This window comes from Carcharodon carcharias, chromosome 24 (genome assembly GCF_017639515.1).
Source record: "Carcharodon carcharias isolate sCarCar2 chromosome 24, sCarCar2.pri, whole genome shotgun sequence".
Taxonomy (NCBI): domain Eukaryota; kingdom Metazoa; phylum Chordata; class Chondrichthyes; order Lamniformes; family Lamnidae; genus Carcharodon; species Carcharodon carcharias.
This window is the reverse complement of record NC_054490.1, coordinates 4,415,487-4,438,298: the sequence shown is the minus strand read 5'-3', so window position 1 is coordinate 4,438,298 and position 22,812 is coordinate 4,415,487. Positions and strand designations below refer to the sequence as shown.

Here is a 22,812-nt window from a genome sequence, read left to right as displayed (position 1 = left end):
GTTGCGGCTGGAGGAGTTTACAGAGATAGGGAGCTGTGTTGCGGCTGGAGGAGGTTATAGAGATAGGGAGGGGTGTAGAGACTGGAGGAGGTAACAGAGATAGGGAGGGGTGTAGGGGCTGCAGGAGGTTACATAAATAGGGAGGGTTGTTGTGGCTGGAGGAGGTTACAGAGATAGGGAGGTATGTAGGGGCTGGGGGAGGTTACATAAATAGGTAGGTTTTTAGGGGCTGGAGGATGTTACAGAGATAGGGAGGTTTGTGGGAGCTGGAGGAGGTTACATAAATAGGGAGGGGTGTAGGGGCTGGAGGAGGTTACAGAGATAGGGAGTGTTGTAGAGGCTGGACGAGGTTACAGAAATAGGGAGGTTTGTAGGGGCTGGAGCATAATACAGAGATAGGGAGGGTTGTAGGGGCTGGAGGAGGTTACAGAGATAGGGAGGGGTGTAGGGGCTGGAGGAGGTTACAGAGATAGAGAGTAGTGTAGGGGCTCGAGGAGGTTACAGAGACAGGGAGGGGTGTAGGGGCTGGAGGAGGGTACAGAGATAGGTAGGGGTGTAGTGGCTAGAGGTGGTCATAGAGATAGGCAGCGGTGTAGGACCTGGAGGAGATTACAGAGATAGTGAGGGTTGTAGTGGCTGGAGTAGGTAACAGAGGTAGGGAGGGTTGTAGGGGCTGGAGGAGGTTACAGAGATAGGGACGTTTGTAGGGGGTGGAGGAGGTTACATAAATAGGCAGGTCTGTAGGGGCTGGAGAACGTTACAGTGATAGGGAGGTTTGTGCGGGCTGGAGGAGGTTACATAAATAGGGATGGGTGTAGGAGCTGGAGGAGTTTACAGAGATAGGGAGGTTTGTAGGGGCTGGAGGAGGGTATAGAGATAGGGAGTGTTGTAGGGGCTGGAGGAGGTTACAGAGATAGGGAGCTTTGTAGGGGCTGGAGCATGTTACCGAGATAGGGAGGGGTGTAGGGGCTGGAGGAGGTTACAGAGATAGGGAACGTTGTAGGGGCTGGAGGAGGTTACAGAGAGAGGGAGATTTCTAGGGGTGGAGGACATTACAGAGATAGGGAGGAGTGTAGGGGCTGGAGGATCTTACAGAGATAGGGTGGTTTGTAGGGGATGGAGGAGGTTACAGAGATAGGGAGTGTTGTAGGGGCTGGAGGAGGTTACAGAGATAGGGAGCGGTGTAGGGGCTGTAGGAGGTTATAGAGATAGGGAGCGGTGTAGGGACTGGAGGATGTTACAGAGATAGGGAGGAGTGTAGGGGATGGAGGAGGTTACAGAGATAGGGAGTAGTGTAGGGGCTCGAGGAGGTTACAGAGTTGCGGAGGGTTGTATGGGCAGGAGGAGGTTACATAGATAGGGAGGGGTGTAGGGGCTGGAGGAGGTTACAGAGACAGAGAGGTTTGTAGGGGCTGGAGGAGGTTACAGAGATAGGGAGGGTTGTAGGGGCTGGAGCACGTTACAGAGATAGGGAGCGGTGTAGGGGCGGGAGGAGGGTTCAGAGATAGGGAGTGTTGTAGGGGCTGGAGGAGGTTACAGAGTTAGGGAGGGGTGTAGGGGCTGGAGGAGGTTACAGAGATAGGCAGCGGTGTAGGAGCTGGAGGAGGTTACAGAGATAGGGAGGGTTGTAGGGGCTGGAGAAGGTTACAGAGATAGGGAGGGTTGTAGGGGCTGGAGGAGGTTACAGAGATAGGGAGGGTTGTGGGGGCTGGAATAGGTTACATAGATAGTGAGGAGTGTAGGGGCAGGAGGAGGTTACAGAGATAGGGAGGTTTGTAGGGGCTAGAGGAGGTTACAGAGATTGGGAGGGTTGTAGGGGCTGGAGGAGTTTACAGAGATAGGGAGCGGTGTAGGGACTGAAGGAGGTTACAGAGATAGGCAGCGGTGTAGGGACTGAAGGAGGTTACAGAAATAGGGAGCGCTGTAAGAGCTGGAGGAGGTTACAGAGATAGGGAGAGTTGTAGGGGCTGGAGGAGGTTACAGAGATAGGGAGGTTTGTAGGGCCTGGAGGAGGTTACAGAGATAGGGAGAGTTGTAGGGACTGGAGGAGGTTACAGAGATAGGGAGGGTTGTAGGGGTTGGACGAGGTTACAGAGATAGGGAGGGGTGTAGCTGCTGGAGGAGGTTACAAAGATAGGGAGGGGTGTTGGGGCTGGAGAAGGTTACAGAAATAGGCCGAGGTGTGTAGGGGCTGGAGGAGGTTACACAGATAGGGAGAGTTTTAGGGACTGGAGGAGGTTTCAGAGATAGGGAGGAGTGTAGGTGCTGGAGGAGTTTACAGAGATAAGGAGGGGTGTAGGGGCTGGAGGAGGTTACAGAGATAGGGAGAGGTGTAGGGGCTGGAGCAGGTTACAGAGATAGGGAGGGGTGTAGGGGCTGGAGGAGGTTATACATATAGGGAGGGTTGTAGGGACTGGAGGAGGTTACAGAGATAGGGAGGAGTGTATGGGCTGGAGGAAGTTACAGAGATAGGGAGTGGTGTAGGGGCTGGAGGAGGTTACAGAGATATAGGGCTGGTTAGGAAGCGATGTTGGGCTGTTGGAGATTATGTAAGAAATGGGAACATGAGTAGGCTAATTGGCCCTTTGAACCTGCTCTGCCATTTAATAAGGTCATGTTCTCTCTCTGTTCTATACCCATATCCCTTAATTCTCTTGGTGTCAAAAATCTTATCAATTCCTGTGTGGAATAAACTCAATGGCTGAGCATCCACAGCTCTCTGGGGAAGAGAATTCCAAAGTATCCCATCCTCTGAGTGAAGAAATTTCTCCTCATTCCTGTACTAAGTGGACAACCCTTCATGCTGCAGAGGGACTTCAACTGAGAAAACAGCTTGGGCGTGAAATTGCTCACCACTGCAACCCCTCCAATAATCCTGATACTATCTCACCATTATGTTCATGTACAAGGAGTGTGCAGTGAAGGAACAAGACTATGGCAGCGATGATAAACTCCAGAAAGCACAGCGTCATGAGGAAGAAAATCAAAATCAAGGGCCCCCTCTGTAAAACACAAAGTGAGACATCTCAGCCAGTTCCTTGTCATTTTGGGACTTTCACTCATCATCTTGTTCATTGAACTTCCAACAATCCCACTTCAGCAACAGAATCGTCAACTGCCGAGCTCCCGAGTATTCTCTCTCTCTCTTTCTCCCATCACGCTCATTCCCAAGCAGGTATCTGCCTTTCTCTTATCACCCATCTCCCAGGCAGTATCGGCCTCTCTCTCTCCCCGACCATTGCCTCTCTCTCTCCCCTGGGCACTGCCCCTCTCTATCGCCGAGCACTGGCTCTCTCACTCCCCACCCCAGGTGCTGTCCCTCTCTCTCCCCTGGGTGCTGCCTCTCTCTCCCCGAGCACTGCCTCTCTCACTCCCCCCCGGAGCGCTGCCTTTCTCACTCCCCTGGGCACTGTCTCTCTCTCTCTCTCTCTTCGAGCACTGCCTCTCTCACTCCCCCCCCACCGGAGCACTGCCTCTCTCTCTCTCCTCGAGCACTGCCTCTCTCACTCCCCCGGGCACTGTCTCTCTCTCTCTCCTCGAGCACTGCCTCTCTCACTCCCCCCCGGAGCACTGCCTCTCTCAATCCCCCAAGCACTGCCTCTCTCACTCCCCCGGGCACTGCCTCTCTCTCTCTCCTCGAGCACTGCCTCTCTCACTCCCCCCCGGAGCGCTGCCTCTCTCACTCCCCCAAGCGCTGCCTCTCTCACTCCCCCCCGGAGCGCTGCCTCTCTCACTCCCCCAAGCGCTGCCTCTCTCACTCCCCAGGGCACTGCCTCTCTCTCTCCCAAGCACTGCCCCTCTCTCCCCAATCACTTCCCCTCTCTCCCCAATCACTTCCCCTCTCTACCCCTGCACTGCCTTTCTCTCTCCTCTGAGCAAAGCCCCTCTCTCTCTCCCCGAGCACTGCCTCTCTCTCCCCGAACACTGCCTCAGTCTCTTTCCTGAGCCCTGCCTCTCTCTCTCCCTCTGGGCACTGACTCTCTCTCTCCCCCAGGCACTGCCTCCCTCTCCCCCATCGAGGACTGCCGCTCTCTCTGTCTCACCCGGTCACTGCCTCTCTCTCTCTCTCCCTGAGCACTGCCTCTCTCTCTCTCCCCGAGCACTGCCTCTCTCTCTCCTCGAGCACTGCCTCTCTCTCTCCTCGAGCACTGCCTCACTCTCCCTGAGCACTGCCTCTCTCTCTCCCCCCGAGCACTGCCCCCTCTCCCCCCGAGAACTGGCTCTCTCTCTACCCTGTGCATTGCAACTCCCTCTTACCGAACACTGCCTCTCCCTCTCACCGAGCACTGCCTCTCTCTCTCTCCCCAAGCACTGCCTCTCTCTCTCTCCCTGAACACTCCCTCTCTCTCTCTCTCCCTGAACACTCCCTCTCTCTCTCTCCCCAAACACTCCCTCTCTCTCTCTCCCCGAACACTCCCTCTCTCTCTCTCCGTGAACACTCCCTCTCTCTCTCTCCTCAGGCACTACCTCTCTCTCCTCGAGCACTGCCTCTCTCTCTTTCCCCAGGCACTACCTCTCTCTCCTCGAGCACTGCCTCTCTCTCTCCCCGAGCACTGCCTCTCTCTCTCTCCCCGAGCACTGCCTCTCTCTCTCTCCCCGAGCACTGCCTCTCTCTCTCTCCCCGAGCACTGCCTCTCTCTCTCTCCCCGAGCACTGCCTCTCTCTCTCTCCCCGAGCACTGCCTCTCTCTCTCTCCCCGAGCACTGCCTCTCTCTCTCTCCCCGAGCACTGCCTCTCTCTCTCTCCCCGAGCACTGCCTTTCTCTCTCTCCCCGAGCACTGCCTTTCTCTCTCTCCCCGAGCACTGCCTCTCTCTCTCTCCCCGAGCACTGCCTCTCTCTCTCTCCCCGAGCACTGCCTCTCTCTCTCTCCCCGAGCACTGCCTCTCTCTCTCTCCCCGAACACTCCCTCTCTCTCTCTCCCCGAACACTGCCTCTCTCTCTCTCCCCAGGCACTACCTCTCTCTCCTCGAGCACTGCCTCTCTCTCTCTCACCAAGCACTGCCTCTCTCTCTCTCTCCCCGAGCATTGTCTCTCTCTCCCCGAACACTCCCTCTCTCTCTCCCCAGGCACTACCTCTCTCTCCTCGAGCACTGCCTCTCTCTCTCTCCCCGAGCACTGCCTCTCTCACTCTCCCCGAGCACTGCCTCTCTCACTCTCCCAGATCACTGCCTCTCACTCTCCCAGATCACTGCCTCTCTCACTCTCCCAGAGCACTGCCTCTCTCACTCTCCCCGAGCACTGCCTCTCTCACTCTCCCCGAGCACTGCCTCTCTCACTCTCCCCGAGCACTGCCTCTCACTCTCCCTGAGCACTGCCTCTCTCTCTCCCCCCGAGCACTGCCCCCTCTCCCCCCGAGAACTGGCTCTCTCTCTACCCTGTGCACTGCAACTCTCCCCCCAGCACTGCCTCTTTCCCCGGAGCACCTACTCTCTCACCGCCAAGCACTGCCTCTCTCTCTCTCTCTCTCTCTCCCCCAACCACTGCCCTTCTCTCTCTCCCCCTGCACTGCCTCTCTCTCTCCTAAGCACTGCCCCTCTCTACCCAATCACTTCCCCTCTCTCTCTACCCCTGCACTGCCTTTCTCTCTCCTCTGAGCAAAGCCCCTCTCTCTCTCCCCGAGCACTGCCTCTCTCTCCCCGAACACTGCCTCAGTCTCTTTCCTGAGCTCTGCCTCTCTCTCTCCCTCTGGGCACTGACTCTCTCTCTCTCCCCCGGGCACTGCCTCCCTCTTCCCTGCCGAGGACTGCCTCTCTCTCTCTTCCCGAGCACTGCCTCTCTCTCCCTCTCTGCCCGAGCACTGCCTTTCTCTCTCACCCCAAGCACTGCCTCTCTCTCTCCCCTAGCACTGCCTCTCTCTCCCTCTCTGCCCGAGCACTGCCTTTCTCTCTCTCCCCGAGCACTGCCTCTCTCACTCTCCCCGAGCACTGCCTCTCTCACTCTCCCCGAGCACTGCCTCTCTCACTCTCCCCGAGCACTGCCTCTCTCTCTCTCCCCGAGCACTGCCTCTCTCTCTCTCCCCGAGCACTGCCTCTCTCTCTCTCCCCGAGCACTGCCTCTCTCTCTCTCCCCGAGCACTGCCTCTCTCTCTCTCCCCGAGCACTGCCTCTCTCTCTCTCTCCGAGCACTGCCTCTCTCTCTCTCTCCCGCCGAGGACTGCCTCTCTCTCTCTCCCCTAGCACTGCCTCTCTCTCCCTCTCTGCCCGAGCACTGCCTTTCTCTCTCTCCCCGAGCACTGCCTCTCTCTCTCCCCGAGCACTGCCTCTCTCTCCCTCTCTGCCCGAGCACTGCCTCTCTCACTCTCCCCGAGCACTGCCTCTCTCTCTCTCCCCGAGCACTGCCTCTCTCTCTCTCCCCGAGCACTGCCTCTCTCTCTCTCCCCGAGCACTGCCTCTCTCACGCTCCCCGAGCACTGCCTGTTTCTCCCCGAGCACTGCCTCTCCCTCTCCCCGAGCACTGCCTCTGTCTCTCTTCCCAAGCACTGCCTCTCTCTCTCTCTCTCCCCGAGCAATGCCCCTCCCCCCGCCACCGAGCACTGCCCCTCTCTCTGCCCCAGACACTGCCTTTCTCTCTCCCCCGGGCACTGCCTCTCTCTGCCCAAGCACTGCCTCTTTCCCCCGGAGCAGCTCCTCTCTCCCTGCCGAACACTGCCCTTCCCTCGTTCTCCCCCAAGCACTTCCCCTCTCTCTCCGAGCTCTGCCTGTCTCTCTCTCTCCCCGAGCACTGCCTCTATCTCTCTCCCCGAGCACTGCCTCTCTCTCTCTCCCCGAACACTGCTCCTCTCCCTCTCCCCGAACACTGCCCCTCTCCCTCTCCCCGAACACTGCCTCTCTCTCTCCCCGAGCTCTGCCTCTCTTTCTATCTCCTTGGGCACTGCCTCTATCTCTTCCCCGGGGAATGCCTCTCTCTCTCTCTCTCCCCGAGCACTGGCCCTCACTCTCCTCGAGCACTTCCCTCCTCTCTCTCCCCCTGCATGGCTTCTCTCTCTCTCCCCGAGCACTGCCTGTTTCTCTCCCCCGACCACTGCCCCTCTCTCGCCACAAGGACTGCCCCTCTCTCTCCCTGGGCACTGCCCCCTCTCCCCCCGAGAACTGGCTCTCTCTCTACCCTGTGCACTGCATCTCTCCCCCCAGCACTGCCTCTTTCCCCCGGAGCACCTCCTCTCTCACCGCCGAGCACTGCCTCTCTCTCTCTCCCCCTGAACTGCCTCTCTCTCTCCCAAGCACTGCCCCTCTCTCCCCAATCACTTCCCCTCTCTCCCCAATCACTTCCCCTCTCTCTCTACCCCTGCACTGCCTTTCTCTCTCACCTGAGCAAAGCCCCTCTCTCTCTCCACGAGCACTGCCTCTCTCTCCCCGAACACTGCCTCAGTCTCTTTCCTGAGCTCTGCCTCTCTCTCTCGCTCTGGGCACTGACTCCCTCTCTCCCCCAGGCACTGCCTCCCTCTCCCCCGTCGAGGACTGCCGCTCTCTCTGTCTCACCCGGTCACTGCCTCTCTCTCTCTCTCCCTGAGCACTGCCTCTCTCTCTCTCCCCGAGCACTGCCTCTCTCTCTCTCCCCGAGCACTGCCTCTCTCTCTCTCCCCGAGCACTGCCTCTCTCTCTCCTCGAGCACTGCCTCTCTCTCTCCTCGAGCACTGCCTCTCTCTCTCTCCCCGAGCACTGCCTCTCTCTCTCTCCCCGAGCACTGCCTCTCTCTCTCTCCCCGAGTACTGCCTCTCTCTCTCCCCGAGCACTGCCTCTCTCTCTGCTCCCAGAGCTGTGCCTCTCTCTCTCCTGAGCACTGCCTCTCTCTCTCTCTCCCTGAGCACTGCCTATCTCTCTCTCTCTCTCTCTCTCCTGAGCACTGCCTCTCTCTCTCTCTCCCTGAGCACTGCCTATCTCTCTCTCTCTCTCCCTGAGCACTGCCTCTCTCTCTCTATCCCGGGGGGTTGCCACTCTTGTCTGTCTCAGTGCTTCAATTTCTGCTGCTGCCATCTGCCCACAATGGAAGAGATACTCACTAGGAAGAAGTTGGTGCTCAGTGGTGGCATCATGTAAAGAGAGACAAAGTAAGCTGCTACACCAATTAAAGCTGCAACGACACTGATCGCGTGCATCAGGAAAATGACTTGTTTCTGCAAGGAATTTAACATGGGTTACGCAACGGTGGCGAGATTGTCAAATCCCACCTCAGGCTGGTGCTTCTGTGCCTTGTTAAAGGAGCTACCGACTGTGCCCATCTCCCTAGCTCTCCCCATCCCACCTCAACCCCTTGCACGGCTGCGACAGAGTACTTTCCCAGCTCGGGCTTGTAACTCCAGCCCCACAACAACACAATTGACTCTTCTGCAGCCCCAGAACTAGATACCAGGTATTGTAAACTGCCACCTCACAGATCCAAGAAAGCCACCAAACACTATCTTCCCCAGGCCAATGGGGGCCCAGAAAACAGTGACAGCACACATCCCCGAGAATAAAGGTTAAAAATACTTACGAGGTGGGTGTTTGATGTGTTTATAATGTCAACCACCAGTGATCCTGATATGATATACTGGGAAGAAAAAGTACATTGTATAAGGAATGCTTGAGGGTGCATTAGTAATTGTAAAGATGATATTAATATGTACAGTTGTAAAAATACCCTCCCTATGTTCATATACATAACGTAGGATTATGGTTTATATATAGCTAGGGAATCAGGCCATTTGGCCCGACTAGTCTGTGCAGGCCTTCATTCTCCACACAGCTCTCCTCCCTTTCCATCTGCCTCACATCAGCCTTTCAGTGTGCCTTTCTATCCCCTTTTCTCTCACACACTTGTCTAATCTCCTGCCCGGGAAACCTAAACGACTCGCCCCCGACCCCTCGCTGTGGGAGCAAGCTCCAAATTCTTCACCACCCTCTAGATATTTGTAACTATCCTATAATTAATCACCCTCTAGTTTTGGGTTACCCCACACAAGTGAAAACATTCCCTCCGCACCTGAGCGAAAAGCTAAATACCATGGACGTTGGAAATCTGAAATGAAAACAGAAAATGCCGCAAATGCTCAGCAGGTCTGGCAGCATCTCTCTCCACACCCAAACACTCCAGCTCTGTGTCATTTTAAAGCCTCTATCAGATCAGTCCTCAGTCCCCTCTTTTTGAGAAAAAAAGAGCCCCAGTCAGTTCAGTTGCTCCTGATTGCTGTGAGCCCTCCATTCTGTTCCCATCTGTGTAAGGCTTTGTTTCTGCACTTTCTCCAATACTTCTATGACCTTTTTTTCGTAACAGGGACCACAACTGTGCAGAGTGCTCTTACATTTGCCTGGATGAATGCAGCTCCAACAACACTCGAGAAGCTCGACATCGTCCAGGACAAAGCAGCCCCGCTTGATTGGCTCCCCATCCACAAACATTCACCCCCTCCACCACCGACGCACAGTAGCAGCAGTGTGTGTACCATCTACAAGATGAACTGCTGCAACTCACCAAGGCTCCTTAGACAGCACCTTCCAAACCCATAACCATTACCATCTAGAAGGACAAGGGCAGCAGACACATGGGGGACACCACCACCTGGCAGCTCCCTTCCAAGCCACTCACCATCCTGACTTGGAAATATATCGGCCGTTCATAGAAACATAGAAACTAGGAGCAGGAGTAGGCCATTCGGCCCTTTGAACCTGCTCCGCCAATCATTAATCCAACTCAATATCCTGCTCCCACTTTCTCCCCATATCCTTTGATCCTTTCGCCCCAAGAGCTATATCTAACTCCTTCTTGAAAACATACAATGTTTTGGTCTCAACTACTTACTGTGGTAGCGAATTCCACAGGCTCACCGCTGTCTGGCTGAAGAAATTTCTCAGTCCTAAATGGTCTACCCTGTATCCTCAGACTGTGACCCCTGGTTCTGGACTCCCCCACCATCGGGAACATCCTTCCTGCATCTACCCTGTCTAGTCCTGTTAGAATTTTATAGGTTTCTATGAGATCCTCCCTCATTCTTCTGAACTCCAGCAAATATAATCCTAACCAACTCAATCTCTCCTCATACGTTAGTCCTGCCATCCCAGGAATCAGTCAGGTAAACCTTCACTGCACTCCCTCTATAGCAAGAACATCCTTCTTCAGATAAGGAGACCAAAACTGAACACAATATTCCAGGTGTGGTCTCACCAAGGCCCTGTACAATTGCAGCAAGACATCCCTGTTCCTGCACTCGAATCCTCTGGCTATGAAGGCCAACATACCATTTGCCTTCTTTACCGCCTGCTGCACCTGCATGCTTACCTTCAGCGACTGGTGTACAAGGACACCCAGGCCTCGTTGCACATTCCCCTCTCTTAATTTATAGCCATTCAGATAATAATCTGACTTCCTGCTTTTGCTACCAAAATGGATAACCTCACATTTATCCACATTATACTGCATCTGCCATGCATTTGCTCTCTCACTCAGCTTGTCCAAATCACACTGAAGCACCTTTGTATCCTCCTCACAGCTCACCCTCCCACCCAGCTTTGTGTCATCTGCAAATTTGGAGATATTACATTTAATTCCCTCATCTAAATCAATAATATAAATTGTGAATAACCGGGGTCCCAGCACCGATCCCTGCGGTACCCACTAGTCACTGCGTGCCATTCGGAAAAAGACCCATTTATTCCTACTCTTTATTTCCTGTCTGCCAACCAGTTTTTTATCCATCTCAATACACTACCCCCAATCCCATGTGCTTTAATTTTACATGTCAACCTCTTATGTGGGATTTTGTCAAAAGCCTTTTGAAAGTCCAAATAAACCACATCCACTGGCTCCTCCTCATCAACTCGACTAGTTACACCCTCGAAAAATTCCAGTAGATTTGTCAAGTATCATTTCCCTTTTGTAAATCCATGCTGACTCTGTCTGATTCTGCCACTGTTTTCCAAGTGCTCAGCTATTATATCTTTTAGAATGGACTCTAGAATTATCCCCACTACCGATGTCAGGCTGACTGGTCTATAATTCCCTGTTTTCTCACTACCTCCCTTTTAACACAGTGGGGTTACATTAGCTACCCTCCAATCTGTAGGAACTGTTCCAGAGTCTATAGAATCTCGGGAGATGACCACCAATGCATCCACTATTTCTGGGGCCGCTTCCTTAAGTACTCTGGGATGTAGATTATCAGGCCCTGGGGATTTATTGGCCTTCAATCCCATCAATTTCCCCAACACCATTTCCCTACTAATACTGATTTCTTTCAGTTCCTCCCTCTCACTAAACCCTGTGTTCCCCATCATTTCTGGTATGTTATTAGTGTCCTCCTTTGTGAAGGCAGAACCAAAGTATGTATTTAGTTCCTTCACTGTCGTGGGTCAAAATCCTGGAACTCCCTCCCTAACAGCACTGTGGGTGTACCTACACCGCATGGACTGCAGTGGTTCAAGAAGGCAGCTCACCACCAACTTCTCATGGGGCAATTAGGGAGGGGCAATAAACGCTGGGCCCAGCCAGTGACAACCATATCCCATGAAAGAATAAATAGAAAAAATGTTGGGTCTGACAAGTGTCCTGTACTACATCAGGACATAACTTCTCTACTTCTGATTCATATATTCTCCTAGAAATAAATTTCTGGGCTGAGAGGATTGTTCCACTAAGAAAGATCATAGAATCATGGAAAATAGGAGCAGGAGTAGGCCATTCGAGCCTGCTGCGCCATTCATTATGATCATGGCTGATCATCCAACTTAATAGCCTGCTTCCGCTTTCTCTCCATACCCTTTGAACCCTTTCGCCCCAAAAGCTATATCTAACTCCTTCTTGAAAACAGACAATGCTTTGGCCTCAACTACTTTCTGTGGTAACAAAAGATCGAGTAGAATGGGCCAATATTTTCTGGAGTTTAGAAGCATGATAGGTGATCTCACTGTAACATATAACATTTTTAAAGGGCTTGAAAGGGTAGATGCTGAGATTCTGTTTATCCTCCTGGCTGAAGAGTCTAGTACTCGGGCAGTGACTGCAACCCATGGCTCCAGAGCCACAAGTGACTCCTTAACATCTCATTTGCGGCTCACACTTTCCCAGTTGGGTCATATTAACACGAAAAAAGCAAAACATATTAAATTGAGAAAAACTAGAGCTGTGTGTTATGGTGGGAATAAAAAGCTAATTATTGTGCTCCCAACAGATTTTATTTAAAAAGAGCTCTTTAGGTTAAAAAAAAAGGTTGCCAGCCCCTGAAATGGGAAGGGTGGAGAGGTTTTTGAGGCCGGGGTGGGGGGGGGGGGCACAGTCTCAGGCTAAGGGGTCGGTCATTTTGGACGGAGACGAAGAATTTCTTCACTCGGAGGGTTGTGAATCTTTGGAATTCTCTACCCCAGAGGGTTGTGGATGCTCCGTCGTTGAGTACGTTCAAGACCGAGATGGAGATATTTTTGGGCACTGAGGGAATTAAGGGATATGGGGGGAGGCAGAAAAGTGGAGTTGAGGTAGAAGATCACCAGATGATCGTATTGAATGGTCACTGCAGGTTCGAGGGGCTGAATGGCCTCCTCCTGTTCCTATTGCCTGCTCCTATGAATCTCACTGGTTCATGTGAGTTATTAATCAATCTTTATATCAAACTCAACGTACCCAAATTCCTGTCCACCAGGGAATCCCGATTAAAACAGCAAATACGTAACTTTCGGTAAAATTCAGTGGCAGACCGAACACCATCTGAACTATTCCAATCATTATCTCAGTGATCTGCAATAGGAGAGATGCAACAATTACGTTCGATAAAACTAAGCTGTTTAACTGGGCAGCAAGGAAATGGTACAGGTGAGAAAGATGGTTAATATTTGTCTGAGAGACCCTCCGACAATGTAGCACTCCCTCAGTACTGACCCTCCGACAGTGCGGCGCTCCCTCAGTACAGACCCTCCGACAGTGCAGCACCTCCTCGGTACTGACCCTCCGACAGTGCAGCACCTCCTCGGTACTGACCCTCCGACAGTGCAGCACCTCCTCAGTACTGACCCTCCGACAGTGCAGCACCTCCTCAGTACTGACCCTCCGACATTGCAGCGCTCCCTCAGTACTGACCCTCTGACAGTGCAGCACCGCCTCAGTACTGACCCTCCGACAGTGCAGCACCTCCTCAGTACTCACCCTCCAACAGTGCAGCACTCCCTCAGTACTGACCCTCCGATAGTGCAGCAACTGCTCAGTACTGACCCTCCGACAGTGCAGTACTTCCTCAGTACTGACCCTCTGACAGTGCAGCACCTCCTCAGTATTGACCCTCCAACAGTGCGGCACTCCCTCAGTACTGACCCTCCAATAGTGCAGCACTCTCTCAGTACTGACCCACTGAAAGTGCGCCGCCCCCTCAGTACTGACCCTCCGACAGTGCAGCACTCCCTCAGTACTGACCCTCCGACAGTGCAGCACTCTATCAGTACTGATCCACTGACAGTGCAGCACTCCCTCAGTACTCACACTTCAACAGTGCAGCGCTACTTCAGTACTGACCCTCTGACAGTGCAGCACTCTCTCAGCACTGATCCGCTGACAGTGCAGCACTCCCTCAGTACTGATCCGGTGACAGTGCGGCGCTACCTCAGTACTGACCCTCCAACAGTGCGGCGCTACCTCAGTACTGACCCTCTGACAGTGCAACGCCCCCTCAGTACTGACCCTCCAACAGTGCAGCACTCCCTCAGTACTGACCCTCTGACAGTGCAGCACTCCCTCAGTACTGACCCTCTGTACTGATCCTCCAACAGTGCAGCACTCCCTCAGTACTGACCCTTCGACAGTGCTGCACTCCTTCAGTACTGAGCCTCCGACAGCACAGCACACCCTCAGTACTGACCCTCCGACAGTGCGGCACTCCCTCAGTACTGACCCTCCGACAGTGCAGCACCTCCTCAGTAGTGACCCTCCGACAGTGCAGCACCTCCTCAGTACTGACCCTCCGACAGTGCAGCACCGCCTCAGTACTGACCCTCCGACAGTGCAGCACCTCCTCAGTACTGACCCTCCGACAGTGCAGCACTCCCTCAGTACTGACCCTCCAACAGTGCAGCACCTCTTCAGTACTGACCCTCCGACAGTGCAGCACCTCCTCAGTACTGACCCTCCGACAGTGCAGTACTTCCTCAGTACTGACCCTCTGACAGTGCAGCACCTCCTCAGTATTGACCGTCCAACAGTGCGGCACTCCCTCAGTACTGACCCACTGAAAGTGCGGCGCCCCCTCAGTACTGACCCTCTGACAGTGCAGCACTCCCTCAGTACTGACCCTCTGTACTGACCCTCCAACAGTGCAGCACTCCCTCAGTACTGACCCTCCGACAGTGCAGCACCGCCTCAGTACTCACCCTCTGACAGTGCAACACTCCCTCAGTACTGACCCTCCGATAGTGCAGCACCTCCTCAGTACTGACCCTCCAACAGTGCAGTACTTCCTCAGTATTGACCCTCCGACAGTGCAGCACCTCCTCAGTAGTGACCCTCCAACAGTGTCGGCACTCCCTCAGTACTGACCCTCCAACAGTGCAGCACTCTCTCAGTACTGACCCACTGAAAGTGCGGCGCCCCCTCAGTACTGACCCTCCGACAGTGCAGCACTCCCTTAGTACTGACCCTCCAACAGTGCAGCACTCCCTCAGTAGTGACCCTCTCTAAGTGCAGTATTAAGTAAGTGCAATATATCTCAGTGTTAACCCATAAACCTCCGACTCAGAGGCGTGATGGAATAAGACCAGCTGAGCCATCTCTTCTCTGAAGGAGCTTGATGCGGCATGTGAGTTTTTAAAGACTGTTAAAATCAGAATGCTCATTGGCAATGATGGGATTTGAACTCTGGGGCGCTGCCCACGCGCTGTGACTAATAGAAGGGATCTGTCATGGTCATGTGTCACCTCAGTTTCCGGAATAGCAGGGCAAACCTTGTTGGAAGATGAAAGGTGAGTGTGTGTTAACATAGCTTAAGGAGATAGGTGGTTGAGTCCACCATTCACTGGTGTTCTAGGTGTTCTGCTGTCAGCTCACGCTTTGGTCCAGGATTATGGTGCAGGTTTGTGGGAGAGCCGGACCAGTCGGAGAGACTCTTATGTAGTTTGACTGATTGTTTTTGGGTGTATTTCCTTGTTTTAATCTAGCTGATGTTCTATTTTTGACTTTATTCGGTTTTTGTGTTATGGAAATGTTGGCAATCAAGAGGTTATTTAAGGAGCAGAGGGCATTCAGTCTACCCCCTCCACAAGCCCATGGTTTGAAGTAAAGTTTGGCCAGCCGTATCTCCGAATTCCCACCAAGTCCCGTTCATCCGGCTATCTAATCACTGAACCAAATTGGATAAAAGTCCAGCAACATCTCAATTTTAAAATTCTCATCCCTGCTTAAAATCCTTGTAGTTCCCACACATAATTTCGGCAACCTCCCCGAATTCCTAAGCCCTCCCTTTAACTGTAAGCTCCTCCAGCCCCTACACCCGTCCCTATACGTGTAACCTCCTCCAGCCGCTACACCCCTCCCTACACGTGTAACCTCCTCCAGCCGCTACACCCCTCCCTATACGTGTAACCTGCTCCAGCCCCAACGAACCTCCCTATCCCTATAACCTCCTCCAGCCCCAACAACCCTCCCTATCCCTGTAACTTCCTCCAGCCCCTACAACACTCCCTATCCCTGTAACCTCCTCCAGCCCCTACACCCTTCCCTATCTCTGTAACATCTTCGAGACCCTACAACCCTCCCGATCTCTGTAACCACTTCCAGCCCCTACCACTCTCCATATCTCTGTAACCTCCTCTAGCGCCTAAAACCTAACATATCTCTGTAACCTCCTCCAGATCCTACAACCCTCCCTATCTCTTTAACCTCTTCCAGCCCCTACAACGCACCCTATCTCTGTAACCTCCTCCAGCCCCTACAAACCTCCCTATCTCTGTAACCACCTCCAGCCCCTACAAACCTCACTATCTCGACAACATCCTCCAGCCCCTACAACCCTCCCTATCTATGTAACATCCTCCAGCCCCTACAACCCTCTCGATCTCTGTAACTCATCAAGCCCCAAAACACTCCCAATCTCTGTAACATCCTCCAGCCCCCACAACCCTCCCTATCTCTGTAACCTCCTCCAGCCCCTACAGAGATTGGGAGGGTTGTAAAGTTTCCCAGCCCCCAAAAGCCCCCCTCTCTCTGTAACTGCCTCCAGCCCCAACAACCCTCCCTATATCTGTAAACTCCTCCAGCCCCACAAACATCCCTATCTCTGTAACCTTCGGCAGCCCCTACAACCCTCCCTATCTCTGTAACACCTCCAGCACCTACAAGTCTCCCTATCTCTGTAACCTCCTCCAGCCCCTACAACTCTCCCTATCTCTGTAACCTCCTCCAGCCCCTACAACAGTCCCTATCTCTGTAACCTCCTCCAGCCACTACACACCTCCCTATCTCTGTAACCTCCTCCAGACCCTACACCACTCCCTATCTCTGTAACCTCCTCCAGCCCCTACAACCCTCCCTATGTCTGTAACCTCCTCCAGTCCCTAAACCCTTCCCTATTTCTGCAACCTCCTCCAGCCCCTAAACCCCTCCGTATCTCTGTAACCTCCTCCAGCCCCTGCAACTCTCCCTATCTCTGTAAACTCCTGTAGCCCCGACACACCTCCCTATCTCTGTAACCTGCTGCAGACCCTACAACACTCTCTATCTCTGCAACATCCTCCAGCCGCTACAACCCTCCCTATTACTGTAACCTCCTCCAGCCCCTACAATGATCCCTATCTCTATAACCTCCTCCTGCCCCTACAACACTATCTCTGTAACCTCGTCCAGACGCTACAACCCTCCCTATCTCTGTAACCTACTCCAGCTACTACAACGATCCCTATCTCTGTAACTCATCCAGCCCCTAAGGAGATTGGGAGGGTTGTAAAGTTTCCCAGCCCCCAAAACCTCCCCTATCTCTGTAACCTCCTGCAGCCCCTACAAACCTCCCTATCTCTGTAACCTTCTCCAGCCCCTTCACCCCACCCTATCCCTGTAACCTATTCCAGCCTCTACAACCCACCCTAACTTTGCAACATCCTCCAGCCCCTACAAGTCTCCCTATCTCTGTAACATCCTCCAGCCCCCAAAACCCACGCTATCTCTGGAATTGCCTCCAGCCCCTACACCCCTCCCTAGCTCTGTAACCTCCTCCAGCCCCTATAACCCTCACTGTCTCTGCAACATCCTCCAGCCCCGACAACGCACCCTATCTCTGTAACCTCCTCCAGCCCCTACAAACCTCCCTATCTCTGTAACATGCTCCAGCCCCTACAACCCTCCCTATCTCTGTAACACCTCCAGCACCTACAATCCTCACTATCTCTGTAACCTCTTCCAGCCCCTACAACCCTCCCTAACTCTGTAACCTCATGCAGTCCCTACACCCCTCCCCACCTCTGTAACCTCCTCCCTATCTCTGTAACCTCCTCCTGCCCCTACAACAATCCCGAACTCTGTAACTCTTCCAGCCCCAACAACCTTCCCGATCTCTGTAAAATTTCCCAGCCCCCAAAAACCCCCCTATCTCTGTAACTGCCTCCAGCCCCAACAACCCTCCCTATCTCTGTAACCTCCTCCAGCCCCTACAACCCTCCCTATCTCTGTAACCTCCTCCAGCCCCTACAACCCTCCCTATCTCTGTAACCTCCTCCAGGCGCAACAACCCTCCCTATCTCGGTAACCTCCTCCAGGCGCAACAACCCTCCCTATCTCTGTAACCTCCTCCAGCCCCTACTACCCTCCCTATCTCTGTAACCTCCTCCAGCCCCTACAACCCTCCCTATCTCTGTAACCTCCTCCAGCCCCTACAACTGCCCCTATCTCTGTAACCTCTTCCAGCACCTACAACCCTACCTATCTCTGCAACATCCTCAGGCTCCTACAACCCTCCCTATCTCTGTAACCTCCAGCAGCCCCTAAAACCCTCCCTATCTCTGTAACTCCTCCAGAACCTACAACCATCTCTATCTCTGTAACCTCCTCCAGCACCTACAAACCCTATCTCAGTAACCTTCTCCAGCCGCTACAACTCTCCCTATCTCTGTAACACCTTCCAGACCCTACACCCCTCACTATCTCTGTGACCTGTTCCAGCCCCTACACCCCTCCCTATCTCTGTAACCTCATCCAGCCCCTACACCCCTCACTATCTCTGAAACCTGTTCCAGCACCTACAACCATCCCAATCTTGGTAACCTCCTCCAGCCCCTACAAAACTCCCTATTGTTCTAACCTCCTCCAGCCACTACACACCTCCCTATCTCTGTAACCTCCTCCAGACCCTACACCACTCCCTATCTCTGCAACCTCATCCAGCTCCTACACCCCTCACTATCTCTGTAACCTGTTCCAGACACTAAACCCCTCCCTATCTCTGTAACCTCCTGCAGCCCCTACAAACCTCCCTATCTCTGTAACCTTCTCCAGCCCCTTCACCCCACCCTATCCCTGTAACCTCTTCCAGCCTCTACAAACCACCCTATCTTTGCAACATCCTCCAGCCCCTACAAGTCTCCCTATCTCTGTAACATCCTCCAGAACCCAAAATCCTCCCTATCTCTGTAACCTCCAGCAGCCCCTAAAACCCTCCCTATCTCTGTAACTCCTCCAGAACCTACAACCATCCCTATCTCTGTAACCTCCTCCAGCACCTACAAACCCTATCTCAGTAACCTTCTCCAGCCGCTACAACTCTCCCTATCTCTGTAACACCTTCCAGACCCTACACCCCTCACTATCTCTGTGACCTGTTCCAGCCCCTACACCCCTCCCTATCTCTGTAACCTCATCCAGCCCCTACACCCCTCACTATCTCTGAAACCTGTTCCAGCACCTACACCCCTCCCTATCTCTGTAACCTCATCCAGCCCCTACACCCCTCACTATCTCTGAAACCTGTTCCAGCACCTACAACCATCCCAATCTTGGTAACCTCCTCCAGCCCCAACAAAACTCCCTATTGTTCTAACCTCCTCCAGCCACTACACCACTCCCTATCTCTGTAACCTCATCCAGCTCCTACACCCCTCACTATCTCTGTAACCTGTTCCAGACACTAAACCCCTCCCTATCTCTGTAACCTCCTGCAGCCCCTACAAACCTCCCTATCTCTGTAACCTTCTCCAGCCCCTTCACCCCACCCTATCCCTGTAACCTCTTCCAGCCTCTACAAACCACCCTATCTTTGCAACATCCTCCAGCCCCTACAAGTCTCCCTATCTCTGTAACATCCTCCAGAACCCAAAATCCTCCCTATCTCTGTAACCGCCTCCAGCCCCTACAACCCTCCCTATCTATATAACCTCCTCCTGCCCCTACAACACTATCTCTGTAACCTCGTCTGGACGCTACAACCCTCCCTATCTCTGTAACCTCCTCCAGCCCCTACAACGATCCCTATCTCTGTAACTCATCCAGCCCCTACAGAGATAGGGAGGGTTGTAAAGTTTCCCAGCTCCCAAAACCCCCCTATCTCTGTAACTGCCTCCAGCCCCAACAACCCTCCCTATCTCTGTAACCTCCTCCAGCCCCTACAACACTCCCTATCTCTGTAACCTCCTCCAGCCCCTACACCTCTCGCTATCTGTGTAACCTCTTCTAGGCCCTACAACCCTCCCTATCACTGTAACCTCCTCCAGCCCCTACAACCCTCCCTATCTCTGTAGCTCATCCAGCCCCTACAACACTCCTTATCTCTGTAACCTCCTCCAGGCCCTATAATCCTCCCTATCTGTGTAACTCATACAGCCCCTACAACTCTCCCTATCTCTGTAACATCCTCCAGCCCCCAAAACCCACGCTATCTCTGGAATTGCCTCCAGCCCCTACACACCTCCCGAGCTCTGTAACCTCCTCCAGCCCCTATAACCCTCACTGTCTCTGCAACATCCTCCAGCCCCAACAACGCACTCTATCTCTGTAACCTCCTCCAGCCCCTACAAACCTCCCTATCTCTGTAACCTTCGGCAGCCCCTACAACCCTCTCTATCTCTGTAACTTCCACCAGCCTCTACACCCCTCCCTAGCTATTTAGCCTCCTCCAGCCCCTACCCCCCTCCCTATCTCTGTAACCTTCGGCAGCCCCTACAACCTTCCCTATCTCTGTAACTCCTCCAGCACCAACAACCCTCCCTATCTCTGTAACCTCCTCCAGCCCCTACAAACCTCCCTATCTCTGTAACCTCCTCCAGCCCCTACACCCCTCCCTACCTCTGTAACGTCCTCCCTATCTCTATAACCTCCTCCTGCCCCTACAACACTATCTCTGTAACCTCGCCCGGACGCTACAACCCTCCCTATCTCTGTAACCACCTCCAGCACCTACAACGATCCCTATCTCTGTAACTCATCCAGCCCCTACAGAGATTGGGAGGGTTGTAAAGTTTCCCAGCCCCCAAAACCCCCCCTCTCTCTGTAACTGCCTCCTGCCCCAACAACCCTCCCTATATCTGTAAACTCCTCCAGCCCCACAAACATCCCTATCTCTGTAACCTTCGGCAGCCCCTACAACCCTCCCTATCTCTGTAACACCTCCAGCACCTACAATCCTCCCTATCTCTTTAACCTCTTCCAGCCCCTACAACCCTCCCTATCTCTGTAACATCCTCCAGCCGCTACAACCCTACCTATTTCAGTAACCTGCTCCAGCCCCTACAAACCTCCCTATCTCTGTAACCTCCTCCAGCCCCTTCACCGCACCCTATCCCTGTAACCATTTCCAGCCCCTACAACCCACCCTATCTTTGCAACATCCTCCAGCCCCTACAAGTCTCCCTATCTCTGTAACATCCTCCAGACCCCAAAACCCTCCCTATCTCTGTAACCGCCTCCAGCACCAACAACCCTCCCTATCTCTGTAACCTCCTCGAGCCCCTACACCACTCCCTTTCTCTGTAACATCCTCCAGCCCCTAAAAACCTCCCTATCTCTGTAATCTCCTCCAGCCCCTACAATCCTGCCTATCTCTGTAACCTCCTCCGGCCCTACAATCCTCCCTATCATGGTAACCTCCACCAGCCCCTACAACCCTCCCTATCTCTGAAACCTCCTCCCACCCTACAACCCTCCCTATCTCTGCAACCTCTACCAGCCCCTACAACTCTCCTTATCTCAGTAAGCTCCTCCAGCCCATACAAACCACCTTATCTCTGTAACCTCCTCCAGCCCCTACAACCCTCTCTATCTCTGTAACTTCCACCAGCCTCTACACCCCTCCCTAGCTATTTAGCCTCCTCCAGCCCCTACACCCCTCCCTATCTCTGTAACCACCTCCAGCACCTACAACCCTCCCTATCTCTGTAACCTTCGGCAGCCCCTACAACCTTCCCTATCTCTGTAACTCCTCCAGCACCCAACAACCCTCCCTATCTCTGTAACCTCCTCCAGCCCCTACAAACCTCCCTATCTCTGTAACCTCCTGCAGCCCCGACACCCCTCCCTACTTCTGTAACGTCCTCCCTATCTCTATAACCTCCTCCTGCCCCTACAACACTATCTCTGTAACCTCACCCGGACGCTACAACCCTCCCTATCTCTGTAACCACCTCCAGCACCTACAACGATCCTTATCTCTGTAACTCATCCAGCCCCTACAGAGATTGGGAGGGTTGTAAAGTTTCCCAGCCCCCAAAACCCCCCCTCTCTCTGTAACTGCCTCCAGCCCCAACAACCCTCCCTATATTTGTAAACTCCTCCAGCCACTACAACCCTCCCTATCTCTGTAACGTCCTCTAGCCCCTACACCCCTCGCTATCTGTGTAACCTCTTCTAGCCCCTACAACCCTCCCTATCACTGTAACCTCCTCCAGGCCCAACAGCCCTCCCTATCTCTGTAACCTCCTCCAGCCCCTACAACCCTCCCTATCTCTTTAACCTCTTCCAGCCCCTACAACCCTCCCTATCTCTGTAACCTCCTCCAGCCCCTACAACCCTACCAATTTCAGTAACCTCCCCAGCCCCAACAACCCTCCCTATCTCTGTAACCTCCTCCAGCCCCGACAACCCTCATTATCTCGGCAACATCCTCCAGCCCCTACAACCCTCCCTATCTCGGTAACCTCCTCCAGTGCCTACAACCCTCCCTATCTCTGCAACTCATCCAGCCCCTACAACCCTTCCTATCTCTGTAACATTCTCCTGCCCCCAAAACCCTCCCTATCTCTGTAACAGCCACCAGCCCCAACAAACTTACCTATCTCTGTAACCTCCTCCAGCCCCTACAACCCTACCTATTTCAGTAACCTCCCCAGCCCCTATAAACCTCCCAATCTCTGTAACATCCTCCAGCCCCTTCACCCCTCCCTATCCCTGTAACCTCCTCCAGCCCCTACAAACCTCCCTATCGTTCTAACCACCTCCAGCACCTACGACATTCCCTATCTCTGTAACCTCGTACAGCCCCTACACACCTCCCAATATCTGTAACATCTTCCATACCCTACAACCCTCGGTATCTCTGTAACCACTTCCAACCCCTACAACTCTCCCTATTTTTGCAACATCCTCCAGCCCCTACAAGTCTCCCTATCTCTGTAACATCCTCCAGACCCCAAAACCTTCCCTATCTCTGTAACCGCCTCCAGCCCCAACAACCCTCCCTATCTCTGTAACCTCCTCCAGCCCCGACAACCCTCATTATCTCGGCAACATCCTCCAGCCCCTACAACCCTCCCTATCTCGGTAACCTCCTCCGGTGCCTACAACCCTCCCTATCTCTGTAACTCATCCAGCCCCTACAACCCTTCCTATCTCTGTAACATTCTCCTGCCCCCAAAACCCTCCCTATCTCTGTAACAGCCACCAGCCCCAAC

At 53.5% G+C, this 22,812-nt stretch overlaps 1 protein-coding gene across 2 annotated transcripts in view; it reads right to left on the bottom strand.

Moving 5' to 3' along the window:
* LOC121269311 (membrane-spanning 4-domains subfamily A member 18-like) overlaps positions 1 to 22,812 on the bottom strand; it is a 93,963-nt gene that overhangs the window by 58,290 nt on the left and 12,861 nt on the right. Inside the window, exons 3-6 of one of the 2 annotated variants that reach the window (XM_041173850.1) lie at positions 12,590 to 12,703; positions 8,474 to 8,530; positions 8,001 to 8,114; positions 2,891 to 3,002 (exon numbers count right to left, since the gene is read on the bottom strand). In XM_041173850.1, coding sequence (XP_041029784.1) covers positions 2,891 to 3,002; positions 8,001 to 8,114; positions 8,474 to 8,530; positions 12,590 to 12,703 — 397 coding nt within the window. The remainder of the gene's footprint in view (positions 1 to 2,890; positions 3,003 to 8,000; positions 8,115 to 8,473; positions 8,531 to 12,589; positions 12,704 to 22,812) is intronic. The other variant, XM_041173851.1, reaches the window with a different exon arrangement.